The 16322-nt window shown below is 29.1% G+C and overlaps 1 protein-coding gene across 4 annotated transcripts in view; it reads left to right on the top strand.

Moving 5' to 3' along the window:
- Positions 1-16322, top strand: part of LOC139096192 (ankyrin repeat and fibronectin type-III domain-containing protein 1-like) — a 29475-nt gene that overhangs the window by 11264 nt on the left and 1889 nt on the right. For 3 of the 4 annotated variants that reach the window (XM_070647879.1, XM_070647880.1, XM_070647881.1), the window contains exons 3-11: positions 1859-1935; positions 4521-4657; positions 4770-4965; positions 5134-5292; positions 5746-5915; positions 14391-14849; positions 14983-15057; positions 15155-15699; positions 15993-16199. In XM_070647879.1, coding sequence (XP_070503980.1) covers positions 1859-1935; positions 4521-4657; positions 4770-4965; positions 5134-5292; positions 5746-5915; positions 14391-14849; positions 14983-15057; positions 15155-15699; positions 15993-16199 — 2025 coding nt within the window. The remainder of the gene's footprint in view (positions 1-1858; positions 1936-4520; positions 4658-4769; positions 4966-5133; positions 5293-5745; positions 5916-14390; positions 14850-14982; positions 15058-15154; positions 15700-15992; positions 16200-16322) is intronic. The other variant, XM_070647882.1, reaches the window with a different exon arrangement.

The following is a 16322-nucleotide window of genomic DNA, read 5'->3' as shown; positions in this document are numbered from 1 at the left end:
CTTAGTGGATCGATATTCAACAAATCGACTCAATTACTGGCATACGCAGATGATATTGACATCGTCGGAAGGAATTTACGATCTATCACGGATGCGTACTCGAAGCTGGAACGTGAAGCTGAACGCATTGGACTAAAGGTAAATGAGGAGAAGACTAAGCTTCTAATGGTCGCTGCATCAGACAGAACAAAGCAGAAAGTAGGCAGTCATCTTAGTGTCAATGGCAGAAGATTCGAAGTGGTGCAAGACTTCAAGTACCTCGGATCCTTTATTAACACCACAGCAGATGTCAGCATGGAGGTACGCAAACGAATCCACTCAGCTTATGGTGCATACTACAGCTTAAAGCACCTTTTTACGTCCAAGAGTCTGTCTAGAGGCACAAAGGTGATGCTATACAAGACGCTCATTCGGGTCATTGCATTGTACGGCTCGGAAACCTGGAATTCTACACAAGCAGATGAGGAAGCACTTGGTGTCTTTGAGAGACGAATACTGCGAGCGATTTATGGACCTGCAAAAGAAGGTGAAGTATACCGATGTAGACATAATCATGAACTTTATCAGCTTTTCCAGGATGCTGATATTGTTACTGTTCTTCGTGTGAATCGGTTGAGATGGGCAGGGCATTTGAACAGACGACCACAGGATGCCCCAGTATATAGAGTAACCTTTGCAGACTTTGTGGATGGCAAAAGATCAAGAGGAAGACCGAAAATGTCCTGGATTGATTGTGTGGATAAGGACGCTAGAGTTCTCAATATCCCTAATTGGCAGAGGTTATCGAAAGATAGAGCTGTCTACAGACATTCTTTAAACGCGGCAATGGGCCCCCGTGCGCCCCAGCCAAGGAAGTAAGAAGAAGTAACTAAAAAAACACATTTAAAATATGTAAACATTGAATATAATTTTTGTGGTAAAAAAATCTAATTTTTGTGGTATTTTTTCTAAGAAATTTTTTGGTTGATTTTTCCCTAAGGTTGATGCTCCCCTATCTCATTTAAAATTTAAAAATTCGTTAAATTTTTTTCAACCTTTATTTAATTAATTTATCATTTTCCACATGCTTTGCAGACTTAAATTGAACTTAAATTAGTTGAATATAAGCCTGATAATAAATTTAGCCAATCTCCTTGAAGAATTAAGCTAGAAATCGTCAATTTATTATTACCACAAAAATTATATTTTTTTACCACAAAAATTATATTTCATACCACAAAAATTATATTCACTAATAAAATCAGTTTTTCACAAAAACTGTTATTTTAGGATAAATTTTGATTAGCTTATAGTAAATTTCCTTGTTTCCTTAATATTTTGCCGAAGAAATTGTCCTAAAAGAATTAACACGTGAAAAGTTATGAACTTTTAAAATCTTGAAGATTAAAATTACCACAAAAATTATATTCTTTACCCTATTCATCAATGTTACATCTTTCAAATGATGTAATGCAATTTATTGAACAATAGAATATTGGTTACATACTGCGGTCGAATTGTCTTTTATAATTTATTTGCTTACAACTTCAATTCATCCTCTCTCTAGGCTAAAGATTAATGCATAATAATAAAAGCTATTCCTTTCACATATTTATGGGATATACTTACTGTATATAAAAACAATATCAAATTTCCCATTATTAATCACAAAGACAAAAAAAGCTAGGTATTCGTTCTTTTGGCGATAAAAAATGTATTGACAGAGAGAAAGTGAGATTCTTAAGGCATTTAATAAATTGATGAATGAATAAATGAATTCCTTTTATTTCAGCTTGTTATTGATATTATTTAACTAGAATTATATTTTTTTTTCTCCTATAATTCTCTTTTCGTACCCTGTAATATACTCAATTTGAAGATTGATCGTGCCGCTTTTCTGTTATTGCGTGTCAAGAAGGCATTTAAGAAGAAACGACAGCAACGAAAAGAAAGAAAGTGAGTAGAATACTATTCGTATAATTTATAGGGATTTTCGTGCAAAAAGTTCCGTTTATACGGTAAAGGTCGCAAAAAGGAATTTTTTGCTTCCTTCACTCAATTTGAATTGCATTTCTATGAAAAAGAAAGTAATGAGATTCCTTATTTAGATGATAAAGAAAAACTGTATAAAGTACATATTTTAATGTAATGTATCGTTAATGGAAAGCACATTAAGAGTATTATTTAGATATAATTCAATTTGTTACATTTATGAAATTTTATGCACGATTTGGTGATTGTACTCTTTTAAATAAATACCTACTTAATATCCATACCAATTATTATAAAAATTAACAGCCTAATGATGATTATGAGAAAATTTGATTCAATTTAGATTGGAAACTAAATATTCAAAAATTTAATCTCAATTAGTTCAAGATTATACTTCCAGAATTAATGAATTAAAATGATTTTAAAGAGCATTAATTTAAACACGCAAATTTCGATTGATTTCGGAATTACGTCGCTGCCAGTTAATCATATCCTTCAAATTTAACATGCGTCAATGATTTCATTTCTCTACTCAAGTGGCTAATTGAAATGACAGGAACAATAATGTTCGCGTATGATAGCAAAACATGAAAAGCGTGATGTACTGTTGTATTATAAAATAAAGTACATACCGAAAAACTTTCATCACAAAAGACAAAAAAGAAAAGGCATGTAAATACTTACTCAAGCAGAAATTTGCAAACATTTCCATTGGGATCAATTCACTTATTTTGTTGCGCAAATAAAAAATTACTTCTTTATCTCTTTTTGTTTCAAATTTTTAGGGGTTCGGACAAGAACCGCAGACCAGTTTTCCTGCATTTAAAAGGCCAGACGTACAATTTTCGGTTATACCTTTAATTCGTTCAAGGCTATTTAAACTGTTAAAACGTGAACGTAATAAGTAAACGACTCCTAACATTTTTGTTTATTTTTTTATGCTTTGAGCAATATATCTTTGAGCATATACTTGAAGCACCAATGAATTTCTAGTTTTCATGTATGAATCGTGATAACAATTCATTCGATTTGAAACATGAAAATGCAAAAATATGTATAAAAAATTCTTTTTTACTGGAATTTCTGCTTTACAGTTTTTTTTATTGTTATCACTTTGTCGCTCTTCTTTTGATATTATATTTTTATAAAGGAATTAAATTCCATAGAAAATATATGCACATATTATCCAATAATGTGTAATAATCCAAATAGGTAATACAAAAATGTTTTGTCTTGAATTATTACCAAGACATCCCAAAGTTTGAACTTACCTTTTGACTAGCAAAAAACGGTATTTCAGTTTTAAATTTAAATCTTAATGTTTACTTCACAAAAGCAAGCACAAATCACTTTTATAAGTCCGTTTAAAATTTACATAGGACTCATAAGTAAATATATAAAGTTATATTCAAGACTTAGATTTCCATAATTAATTTAAATTAAAGGAACTGGCTTTTACGGTCTTTGTGACCTTTAAATAAACTCACGCTAATACTTTAATCAGTAACTTTGACTTTTTCAATTAATCTCCCACTTATTTTTTCCTTTTGCATATTATCGACAATCTTTTCACATTATATAATTTATAGTCCATTGAAGACATCCATTATTCTTCCATTTGGTTACACATTTTGGAAACAGGCCAACACTTCCTTAATTAAATCATCAAGATATTTGTAGACATCTTCAATGTTTTTCTTAGAACTCAAAACTCTCTAAGTGTCAAATTAGTATCAGTAACTGTGCGAATGAATTTGATAGTAATTTGAAATTGACTACATTTTATATCCTTCGGTAATCAAATTTTCTTTATGAGTATGTGCACAGAAATTAAGATTTGTAGGAAACAGCTGTTTTAATGCTCAAAACCTAGAAGACGAAATATTTATGAGATTTTTTACGACTTGGTTCCAGATCTAAATTTAGAGAATAAAATGCGCTAAAATGTAGGCTGATTTACTACCCTTAAATCTCTTCCTTATCGTATTCTCATAAAAAATAATTTTCATGATTCAATTTACGATATTGAAAACTGAAAAAGGAACGAAATATCTCTTCAGAGAGAACGAAAAGGAAATTTGCGACTTTCTCTTGAATTTTTGATAAAGAAAAGGAAGAAAGAAAAAAGGCAGATGAAAAAATAAAAGAAAGAATGAAAGAAAGGAAAGAAAGAAAATATTCCTCCTCCTGTGCGCTGTTATGTGAAGAAATTTCCACTCTCATAAATTTATCATAGAACTCGCAAAGTAAAAGACAGTAACGCTACAAAGATTTATATTGATTTTCCATTCAAGTAACTAGAAATGATAAGGAGATTCACATTGATTCCATTTAGCATATTTTTTTATCAATTCAAAGTATTTGTATTCAGGAGCATGTCGCATCGAATGTTTGTAGCAAAAAAATTGAGTAAAGTGATTGAATAAAAAAAGTTATAAAATATAGGAATTTATTATTAAGAATGACATTAAATGGTTTCAAAAACATTATAAAAATAATATTATACCTATTCCATCTTGTTTTTTTTTTGTGTGTGGTTCTCGATTCAGCCTTTTACTTCAAAATATTGAAAGCAATAACAATGATATTAAGTGGAAAAATACGCCTTCATTATCAAGATCAAAAACACTTCCAGATTTATTATGTCAACAAGAAAATGATGGATGTGTTCCAATATTCAATAAGGGTAATGTATCTATTGTCTTATATCCATCAATCTGTTCTTTTTTCAATATACATATTATTATTATGGAATCTGAGTATGTTTTTCAACCTAAATTCTTCTCATTCCGAAATAGATCTCCCTGCGCCATGTAAAATATTTCCAAAAACTCCAAAAATTGCTCTTACCATAGAAGATGTTCCCCAAACAGAATTTCAAAGGCGAAAATCGTCAGGAAGTTCTGTTCATTCCAATTCGTCGGCAATCGAACCACATATTTATGAGTTTCAGGAGAATGATAGACATGCTGAATCATCGAATTTAGTAATCAGGTACGTCATAGCACATATAGCATATTTGTGTGTGTGTGTGTGTTGATGTTTGCTTTATATGATTACACATATGTACTATATTTTATGAACATCACAAAATGCAATAAAAATCATTTTCTCATTTTTATTTTGGCTATGAAAACAACTACGTACGCGTAATGCAAACAGAATTCCTTCCTATAGTCATATCGCAAATTGTAGTGAAGCGACTCCAAAGCTTCAAAACTCGTCTACAAACAGCACATTTTATCGTTTCACACGTTTACTCAACAGCAAGCAAGTACCGAATGTGTTAGGTGAAGAAAGGAGAACATCATGGGATAAAAGGTAAATAAACATGATATTTACACACAAATGCTATTAAATTTGTGTAAATTCACATCCGTTCATATATTGAAAATCTTATTACAACTGTAGACAACATTCTTGAAATTATTTTTGCTTAATGATTCAGGCTTTAACAATACATAGACATTCTATGAGTATAAACGTCACAAAAAATTAATTAAGATTGATAAAATATTGTCCTATGAGATTAACTTGAAAAGGATTTCATTGTGACATACATGAAGAGTTAGATTGATGCATGGATAAATAAAAAGATTTAGACATAATATGGTGGCAAAATGAAATATTTTTTAGGTCAATAACATCCATTAGGCTATAATGTTGTAATTTACTTTCTGAACGATTTCATTAATTGATTAAACACTTACTACTCTTAAAATTTCCTCATTTTTCTATATCATTAAATCAACTAATTACTTGATTGTCACCCAGGGGACAAGAGAAAATTCCACGCTCATCAAGCATCGATTCAATGGTAGATATAGTATGGAGTAATGAAAATGAATTGCCATTACCGAGGCACATGACTGCTCAAGAGGCAACTAATCGAAGGGAAAGCATGCTTAGTCCTCGCCGCACAAAACAATCGCGAGGAATAAATTGTAAGTGTTACTCTTATTTAATATTTTACACACATTTATAAAATATTCACTTTTATTATGTTGGCTTTTATTATAATAACAATCACATTTCCATATGATTCTCTTCAACGTAAGAGAAAAATACGTGCAGAGAAAAAAATAATGGAAAGTTTAAGGGAATACAATTTGTAAAAAAAAAATAAGGCAGCATAACAGAAAATAAAAAGATGAGGAAACAAAGAAAAAAATGTAAATATTTGTCGACAATATCTTTATTTCCTTCCCTTTTACATATTGGAGATGATTTCATTGCTCCAAAATACCTTCGAATTTCATCATACATAAATATCATCATGAACATATTTTCGGCAAAATTATTTTTATTTTTTATCTTTACAAGTTCGATGGGACTAATGAAATGAATGTAAAATGTATGTAGAAGCAATTTCCTGAATATGTAGAGCAATAATAGATTATCTTAGGAAATTGTTAAAATTTTTATATAAATAGAAAAGATCAATTTTTAAAATATAGTAAAACTGTAGTAAAGTTTAGTGCTACACTATAGAAACTGAAACGGACGAATAGAATGAGCATCAAGGAATCCAAAATATTTTAAACCACATTTTCCAAATTTCAATGGCAATAAGATATTCCATTCCGCAATAATGCAAATACTTCTTACCAATTTTATTTTCCGTCTGTCAAATGAGAAAATTTTGGTAAATATTTTCAGTAAGTATGTGGTTGCAAAGTTACCAGAACATTCAAAACCAAAAGTCTAATGTCACATTTTCATTTCTTTGAAAGTAGACTATACTCAGACAATATAATGTTATTGGTGTGCTATAAAAAAATTTCTTTGATATATAAAGTGTGTCGTGGCAAAGTGTATTAAAGTCGAGAGATATATAATTTAATATAAAATTACTATGGTAAACAGAGATGTAACTATGATGTTCCGTTCGGACGATGAACGTATGATAAGTCCCAGATAAGCCATGATAAGTTGTGAGATGAATATAGAAGATTCTTGGTAAAAAAAATATAAAGTGTACTATTCATGAAAAGTCAAGCTTTTAAAAAGTGCAGGTAGTTCCTTAGCATTTTTTTTATCATAAATAAGAAGACATCTTTCCTTTTCAACATAAAAGGAATGTCGATGATTATCTTTACAATTTGTAGTCTTCATTAAATATTTGCTTAAAAACATTCTTCAACTTTCTAACAAGATCCTTTGAAATTAAAGTTTTATTCAAATGATATACTCAGGTCCCAAATTAAGTCTTTTATGACTTGTTCGTAGATACAAACTGTTATTTTAAATATGACAAATTATCATTTTATCCAGGGTAAGCGGAAAGTGTCCTGCTTTTAGCACTTCAATTTTAGCAGTGTCCTGCTTTTAGCACTCATGTTTGAATTCTGAGAAACCGTTAGAAATTTTTACAAAAAATAAATTTATTCTTGAATTTGAGGTATAAATTTCAGTTCTTATCGATAATTGGGTGATAATTTGCAGAAATATTATCAATTTACTTGATTAATTCAGCAAATATCAATTAGAATTAACAATAAAAAATTTATGTTTTTTACCGTTAATTTTTTATTCAAATTTGTGGTGCTAAAAACAGTACAAATTCGTGCAAAACCGTACAAAATTAACTGTCACTTTTTCTATTCGTTTACCCTGGCATTTTATGAATAGTCATTATGAACTTAATTATTGATTATTTTTCCAAATTATAGTCTTATAGAGACATTCTTCTTGTCTCAACAAGAAATGCTAGTTCCAAACCATATATTTTCATTTGTTTACTCAAATTACATAATAAATTGATAAAGTTTTTCATTTCGCAATAATTTGCCCTAAATACCATGATTGCGGTTGATGTAAGATTTGTATTTACTGTTTTACTACTGAACAAGAAGAAAAACATCAAAAACTTTGAATTTCAATGAAGTGAAGGAAAAACTTTGAAAAAAAAAAAAGAATAAATCCTTTCTTCAATTAAAATAAATTACTTTGAAAATTGATGTTACGTATTTGTTGTTTTTCAAAATTATAAAAGTTTCATTCAGTAATGAATTCATACTGAGAGAAAATTTTCATTCGATAAATTTTCAAGACTCTAGAAACAAAAAGGATCATGGAATATTTAGAAAGGGGCGACATTTAGTAGTATATGACATGAGTTTTACAGAAACGTGGACAGTCTTTCCCTCTTAATACGAAAATAACTTGTAATAATTACACAACCCCAAAACTTGTTTGGCAGGCCGGGTCACACAAATTTTTTATAACTAAACGACTTGGTTTTTTTTAGAATTAGCTTCTTGCCATCAAATTATTGACAATCTTGACAAATAACAGTTTTGCATATTAATTAACAAAAACTTCTGAATTATTTAAATAAATTTATTCGGAATGGAAAAGAAGGAACAATTTATAATTAATAATTTGATTGTTTAATGAATTAGAAACGGTTCAAAGCATAGCAAAATCTTATTTCTGTCCTTGATCAGCAATTTGGTAGCTTTGGAAACCAAGGGTTGAAAATTTCAGTAATCCAGTAATCACACTTGAGATCAATAATCCATTTGGAAAAGTCAAATTGTATTTGATTTGCCTACATACATACAATTGAAATCTCCTTTGAGCTTTTAACACAAATAACTCTTGGAGAGATTTTTCTTTATAGACATACGTCTTTTCCTGTTCTACATTTTCTCTTTTGTTTTATATTCTCATTTAAAAGACTTTTTCATGTGTGAATTATTCAGCAAGTACAAATGACTTGAAAAAAAAAATAAAAAGTTTATTTCGTTTTAAATGAAGAAGGAATTGAAATAAAAATAAGAGCTACATACAGCTCGTAAGAAACATGCTCAAGAATGTAGCAAATATATGTATGTAATCATTCTCCATCATTTTAACATCATTCAAGACTGAATAATGTTATGAAAATCTTGATGAAGTGAAAACAAAGAATTCCTATATAGAATGTGGCAAGATGCGGAATGAGCTTTTAAACTGAATGTAGCATATGAACAATAAACGTTGAAAAGTAATAAGAAAAACATAAAAAAAAGTTTCTCTTCAGGTGTAATAAACAGATTCTTTTGACTTTTACTTTCTATTATTTTCATTGTTTTACTAACATTTTTTGCACTTTTGAGAAATTCATGCAGGTTGTAAGAAATTTTATATGTATAAGCCCAATCAAACTGCCAACAAAAATTATGCTTTCTTTTATTATATACTTTATTACTCCAATATTATCAACATTTCTATTTTATTTATAAAGGTTTATTTTGACATCATAATACAAATTAACACGTTTTATTTTGTGAAAAGCACAAATTGAGTGAGAACTTTATAGAGCTAGACAATCCTTCCTACGAACCATAATCATGAAATCTATTTAACAAACCAATACGAAGCTTTTGATTGATGAATGATTTCTTTATACACTAATGAATCCAATTTCGGGAATCATTAATTAATTTTAGTTTGAATTTAATCTGTAGAATCTATAAAATCTGAAGAAAAATATGAAACTTTAAATGTATACTAAAAAAAGTCTTCCAAAAAGTGTGAAACAAGTTTCCAAAAAGTTGATAAGATACAAGTTAAAAAGTGATACTTATTCTTAAAATCGCTATCTGTATTCTTTTCAATCCCAAAAATAATATAAATACCTCCTAAAAGTATTGTGTCATAATATTTTGACATCACAAATTGTGTGGGAGACAGGAATATAAAATTCAAGTGATTTGAAAAATGTATGTCAAAAAGTTATTTTCTTCAGTTACGTCACTGATGTTTATATACGTAATGAATGGCACATTGCGCGTTTTTATACTTTTCTCACTTTCTTTGTTAGTCAGTATTTTATTTCTCTCTCTGAATGTTAAAAGAAAACGACTTGAAGCTATAGAAAAGCAACGACCTTTAATAATAGAATTAAGGAAGCACTAGTGGAATAAAAATATTCTTCCCTTTCTATTTAAAAAAGAAGACCGAAAGAAGAAATTCATGCAGAATAAAAAAGGTTGGAATAAAATATTATTCCATTAAATTTACAAAATGAACTTTTTTGCTCTTCATTCCTTTTTGCATATTGTTAAAAAAAAGTCCCACTTATTTTTTATATCATATTAAAATAGGTTTAGAACGTGTCGATGTGTTCCATAGCTCGTAAAAGTTAAAATGCTTACTATAGCTTAGATCAATTAAACGAAGAAAATTTTATTATAATATTTATTAATTTATTTTCCGTCTCTTTTACTTTCGAAATTTCATTTTAATCAATGAGCACTTCCTACAGTGTATTTATTGTATATTTTTAATCACATATTTCTTGAATAATAATGCTTTTGAAGATTCGCTTTGACTGGCTGCCTCAAAACTCGTCTGAAGAAGCACGACTTTGTTTCAGAAGATGTTAGCTCTAACAGACAGTGAGCATACTCACTTAAATGTGCGAGTTCATGTGCATTCTCCTTGTCTGTTCAGTCATCGTGTAGACAGTAACTACATACATCATAGACATGGCGTCACTTCTGTAAAAGAGGGTTCTTAACTAGATTTTAGTATTTACCTTCTAAAGTTAGAGTAAATACATTTCCACCCCGTTCAAACTCTTCAAGGAAGTCGATGAAATGCTATTTTTAGATATCAAGAATTTCAAGAAATCATTAATAGCGATTTAAAGCTTACTACGGAGTGATGTATTTTTGTTTTATGCTAAATATACGTCACGTTACGAAAGAAGTCGTGTATGCCGATACATTTTTCCACTCTTTATGTTGTTTGTTACGTATTATATCGTTTCTTTTTCTAGACCAATTCTCGTTAATATTTAAACATCGTGCTGAGTTTTCAATGAAACAAAGCCAAGAAAAATAACTTTTGTGGTAGTATTTCCTTCCTTCCTCCGTTTTTCTCTTCTCCTTTTTTGTTCTTTTTGAAAGTGATTTACCAACAAAATATATTTCTGGATTTATGCTGACCCATGTGTATGTTGAGATATGAAAAGTACTTAAGTAGGCGAGTTTAAACTCAATCATATTTAGACGAGCACGGGGTCAAGCGGAATGAAACTTTTACATCTAGCTAGATAGAATTTTTGTAAGATTAATGTTCAAAAATGTGCAGTTGTGAGGAAATATTTATGGGAATTTGTGAAACACGAATGACAAAAATAAAACATCCCACTCAAGTTCTACATGTCTATTTTTCGTTGCCTCAGTTCTAGTGTAGCATTTATTATTTAGTGCTGTTTCAAGATAGTTAGACGAACTTAATTTTTACCCAAAACTTTTGTCTTGTTAGTATAATTTATTGAAGTAAGAATGAACACCAGAAGAACAACAAGCTAAAGTTTTATTTCTCCACCTTATTTTTCTTCATCTTTTACTTCAATAAAGATTAGAGAAAAACTCTTTACGTGTAAAAAATTTGTACAAAAATTATACCATTCCTAAGTTATATAATTGTACCTTTTTAACAAGAGAGATAAAACTTGAAATGGGTTTTACCTTTCATCATAAACAATTGATAGTTAAAAAGTTGCTTTTTAATTATCGGCTAGTTAAGTTCCGTTAGATTTGTAAACAGAAATCTTAGAGAACTCAACTCTTATTGCATTAGCTCATTACTGCCCAGCTAGTTAAAGGATAATAATATTATAACAATAATTTGATTTAATCCTAGGATGATAATTTAATTTTCCCAGATATCGAGACTTTTTTGAATAGATATTTTAATTAATTTATTGAAAATGTATTAGCATCTAGCCAATTATTGCAAAACACAATATTATCAATGTTTTAAAATCAATTCAAATTGATTCAAATTTGAAATAATACCTGAATTATGTTAAAGTTATTTTGAATTTGTTAAGCTCATACGTATTTGAAATATTTCAAATGTTTAAATTTATTTGCAAACAAAACGAAGAAAAGTTTAATTCTCACACAAAGCATTGTGGGATTTGGGGTAAATTTGGAAGCGGAAACCTTAAAACTTTTTACATATTTATTTTTCTTGTATTTTTTTTTTTTCATCTCACTCAAAGTTATTTTTGTTGTTCAACATTTCAACATGTTCATCTGTGTCCACTTTTTATATTAAATCGGTTTTTATTTTAGTTCAAAATTTTCCATTACACTTAATGACTTGTTTAAAACTTTTAATGAACTTTATTGAAATTTATGTTTTTGGTATTTTTAATTTTTTATCCGTGCTTGTTACATTTAGTCAATTCTTGCATTACTTGATGAATTATGTTCGGTTTGATAATTTCGGTAAAACAAATCATGTAAAATATATGGAGATACAAAAATGACATGCATATTGAAGTAATTTTCTCTTCATACCATTTTTTATTCACAAGGCTTCAAAAATAGCAAAATTTTAATATTTCATACAAGATATATAGATGTGTTCATATAAAAATTCGGTCGTTTTTAACGGTCAAAAATTTGAATTTTTTGTAAACACTAACACTACGAAAGAAAATTGCTAAAATTTATAAAAATTTGATTTGCAAAATTTTCTACTTTTAGATGAGTTTAGTTAGTACAGAAGCATTGTAAATGCTTTATTGTATGCTAATCTAACTGACTAAAGCTCAAAAATAATGTATCTCTTTATATTTGTTTGAATATTTTTGAATGAAATTTTACAATATTTTTCAAATGTTATTGTTTACATTACTATACGAAATTCCGTATGGTCGAGTATACTTTGTTTGTACACATCTATATATCTTGATTTCATATTTTATATTAGATTTTCTATTTATGCTAATTTGATTTAATATAATAGAAAAAAAAAAAAATTCAATAGTCTGGACATTGAAGTAGCTTGTTTGATGTCATATGTTTCAATGTTGGCATTCCAAGAAAAAATAATAAAAAAGTTTTATTTCAATTTATTAATACAGGAAATTTTATGAAAGGAGAACTAAAATAGAGGAAGGAAAATAAAAAGCAATTTCCTGTTCTAAAATGTTATTTACTTTATTTTTCCATTTTCATATTCACACTGTTCCACGATGTGAATATGTTGCGATGGATAATTTTGATTCGAAGTGAAAATCGGAAAACTACAAAAAAATTTTAAACTTAGAAGATGGTGTCTGATACCTAAAATACGTCATATGATATTTATATGAACGTCATATGATCGTCATAAGTATGGACGTCATAAAAAAAATTGTTTGGAAATTAATAAATATTTTAAAGCTGAATGATACTGACTACTTTTATGGTACGGTGTGAACGTTTACGGATTAGGTATATACCCAATATATTAGTTCCTCCATGCATTACTGCTATCAGAAGTGATAATTTGGTTTCGTTTCAAAAGGCCATCCAGAACTTTTATTGTAGATTTCTCGACTCATTCGGAATGAATCAAAACAAATTTATTACTTTAAAATTTTGTAAGGTTTTTATTGCTTTTAAATTTAAATTTCTAAAAAAGTTTTAAAAATCTCAGAATCTCTGTTGTTTTTTTAAATTTTTAAATTTTGTAATTAAAATTTTAATCCCCATACTTAGAAGCCTAAGTTACTTTAAAATTTAAAACAAAAAATTCAAAAAAATGAGTGCAATTTTAAACGCTTGTTGCTAGACTACATAGCTTGATGACGGTATTCTATTTCTCCTACAAAAAATAACGATGGGGTGGTATTATTAACATTTCATGTATCATTAAATTAAATTATCTTCTTCAGCACATACAGCTAGAAAATTGAAAACTTTTGTATTCAATGTCTCACAGTTTTGTTTTCGTAGTACTTTGGCGTTTAATTCTAAGAGTCGTTCATTTATGATGCTCAGCTTTTTAAAGAACTGATTTTGAGCCTTTTGATTTTAAATTAAATTTTTTTGTCATGGATGTGGTGTCCTGTAAGCTAAATTTATAATTTATTTATGAACAATTTAAATGCAAATTACAGTATGAGAGAAACTGAACTTATCAACACTACCCTTAAACTGAACATATAAAGCTTGGAAACAGAAACTTTAAAAATAGAAATTTTCAGCTTTTTGTGGAAAATTTTCACAGAATTTTGAATTTTCTAATTTTTACTTTTAAATACAGCTTAAAATCTATAAATAAAGCATTAAGAGGAGAAAATTTATTTCATAACATTGGCAAAATCTATTAGTATGAATAAAAAGTCAGATGAATACTTTAAATTATTACATTATATTCGGTTTTTGACCTTTCATATCTTATGACAAGCATTTTTGCATACACAGCATTTAATAGGGGGAAAATTAATAACATTGAAGAATTCTAGAAATAGAATTATGAGCTTAAAAAACGTTAATATTTAAGGAAATGAAGTCAAAAAGAATGAAACAAAATAAAAGTCATCATAAAATTGAAGCTAGCAATAATAAAAAGCCTTCTCTTCCCATTCTTAACTGTTTGCCATGTGTATACATATATTCTCTTTACATAATTTTTTGCAGCCTTATTTTCCAATGTCGAGCATAATATGCTAGACAAAGTTCGTTCAATACTTGACAATACTGATATTGATGTAAATAGTTTAAACAGTGATGGTTTATCCGCTTTGGATATTGCTGTACTAATGAATAATGGTCAGATGGCAAAAATATTGCTTCAACATGGTGCTCTTCCTGGTCCACAATCGACTTCCGATAATCTTGGGAACTATTTAAATTCATTAATGTATGATGCGGAACATAAGTTACACCATTTAGCAGGACTAAGTGAAACAGCTGGACAAACTATTAACACGCGAGCTTCATTTTCAAGTATCATTGGATCCACAAGTCAAAGTTGTACGGGTACAGAAACTGAGCGACAAATGGGTGTATGGGAGAGACGAATTCGAGGTTTAAGACGAATGATATCAGGTTGGCAAAGAATTGAAATACCTGATCCACCTATCTCTTTTACAATAGGTAAGAACTCGTAGCTAGCCACAATGAAATTGTGATATATTTTAATGAAATTAGCATTTTATAAAAATATCTGAATATCAAAACCAATTTTCATCTAAAAAGTATTTTTGTACATTCTTATGCCATATTGCAGATGTTATTGGAACCAATTCAGTAATGGCGAACATTATCGAGCCAATTTCGGAATGTATCTGTACAAAGTTTAAAGGTAAAATTTTATTTCATTCTTTTATGGATAGAGAAAAAAAGAGAAAAAGAAGTAATGTACTTTTCACAATTTATACCAATTTGTTTCACATTCACAGTTCAATGGTCCAGTCGCGAGGATTTTATGATTATAATTGGTGAACGAATTATAACCGAATGGAGTACATTTCAAGGAACTATGGGGGCGAGTTGTCATATAAATGAATTGATACAAGGTCGACGATACTTTTTTCGAGCATGTAGTGGAAACGTGAAAGGCTTTGGTCCATTTGTTTTATCAAACCCAAAAAGTATTATTCCATCATCATGGCGTGATATTGAGAGTAAAGAGCAACGATTTCATGGTAAAACTAAAGTATTGGATGAATTACTTACGGCCGTTAGATTATGTAGGCCTGAGGATGCTTCAGAAATACCCGATTCATCAACGCAACGACGAATCCCAAAGAAGAAAACATCAATCAAGCAACTTTTTTCAGCAGCATCGAAATTTCAACGTTGCCTTCGGCGTGGCATTTATCTTGCATCAATACTTTTTTACGACGATAAAGTTCTCGTAACGAATGAAGATTTTTTGCCAGTTATTGAAATAGACGAAACATACCCAAGCAACTTAAATAATGATTACTATTGGCTGATGAAGGTAAGAGTTGAACATAAATCACTTATCATCTTATGGTCCAGTTTCGTCATATGCTTCTTCAAGCACATTGATGACTCATTAATTTCAATCAAAAATCCATTTACGACATTTCCGATATGTTCCATTTTTATCATTCATATATCATATTTTTTACTACTATCATAATATGCTGATACACTCTTTCATCCATATCATACATAGATAGCGAGGATTTTTTCTAATTTTCCTTATTGTTGACCTTCATAGTTTTAATAACGATTTTTATTTCTTTCTTTTTGCTAAAATTTCATCAGATTTCATGTACATGGGAGGATGTAAAACTGTTGCGAACGGATATGGAAAAGAAATCGACTTCAGCAATACATTTCCGTACGAAATTGTTGACAGCAATTTATCAAATGCAATCTGCGCTCGGAATTACTGATCTGGGTCAATTTTATCACAAGCCACTGAGAGATTCTCATGGGACCGTAGTGCTGAGTTGCATTTTAAATGTAAAAGTAAGTAATTATGTGTGTAAATTGTAAGTTTCATTGTCTATAAAATCAGAATGACATGAAAAATTGTTGGCATTTTCAACTACATTCATGATGATACCATAGTGATTTCAAATGATACGAAGA

This window comes from Chironomus tepperi, unplaced genomic scaffold (genome assembly GCF_022539635.2).
Source record: "Chironomus tepperi strain 1889 unplaced genomic scaffold, CSIRO-AGI_Ctep_v1 contig_376, whole genome shotgun sequence".
Lineage (NCBI taxonomy): Eukaryota > Metazoa > Arthropoda > Insecta > Diptera > Chironomidae > Chironomus > Chironomus tepperi.
Note: the sequence above shows the minus strand (reverse complement) of the source record. Positions and strands in the feature narration are given on the sequence as shown.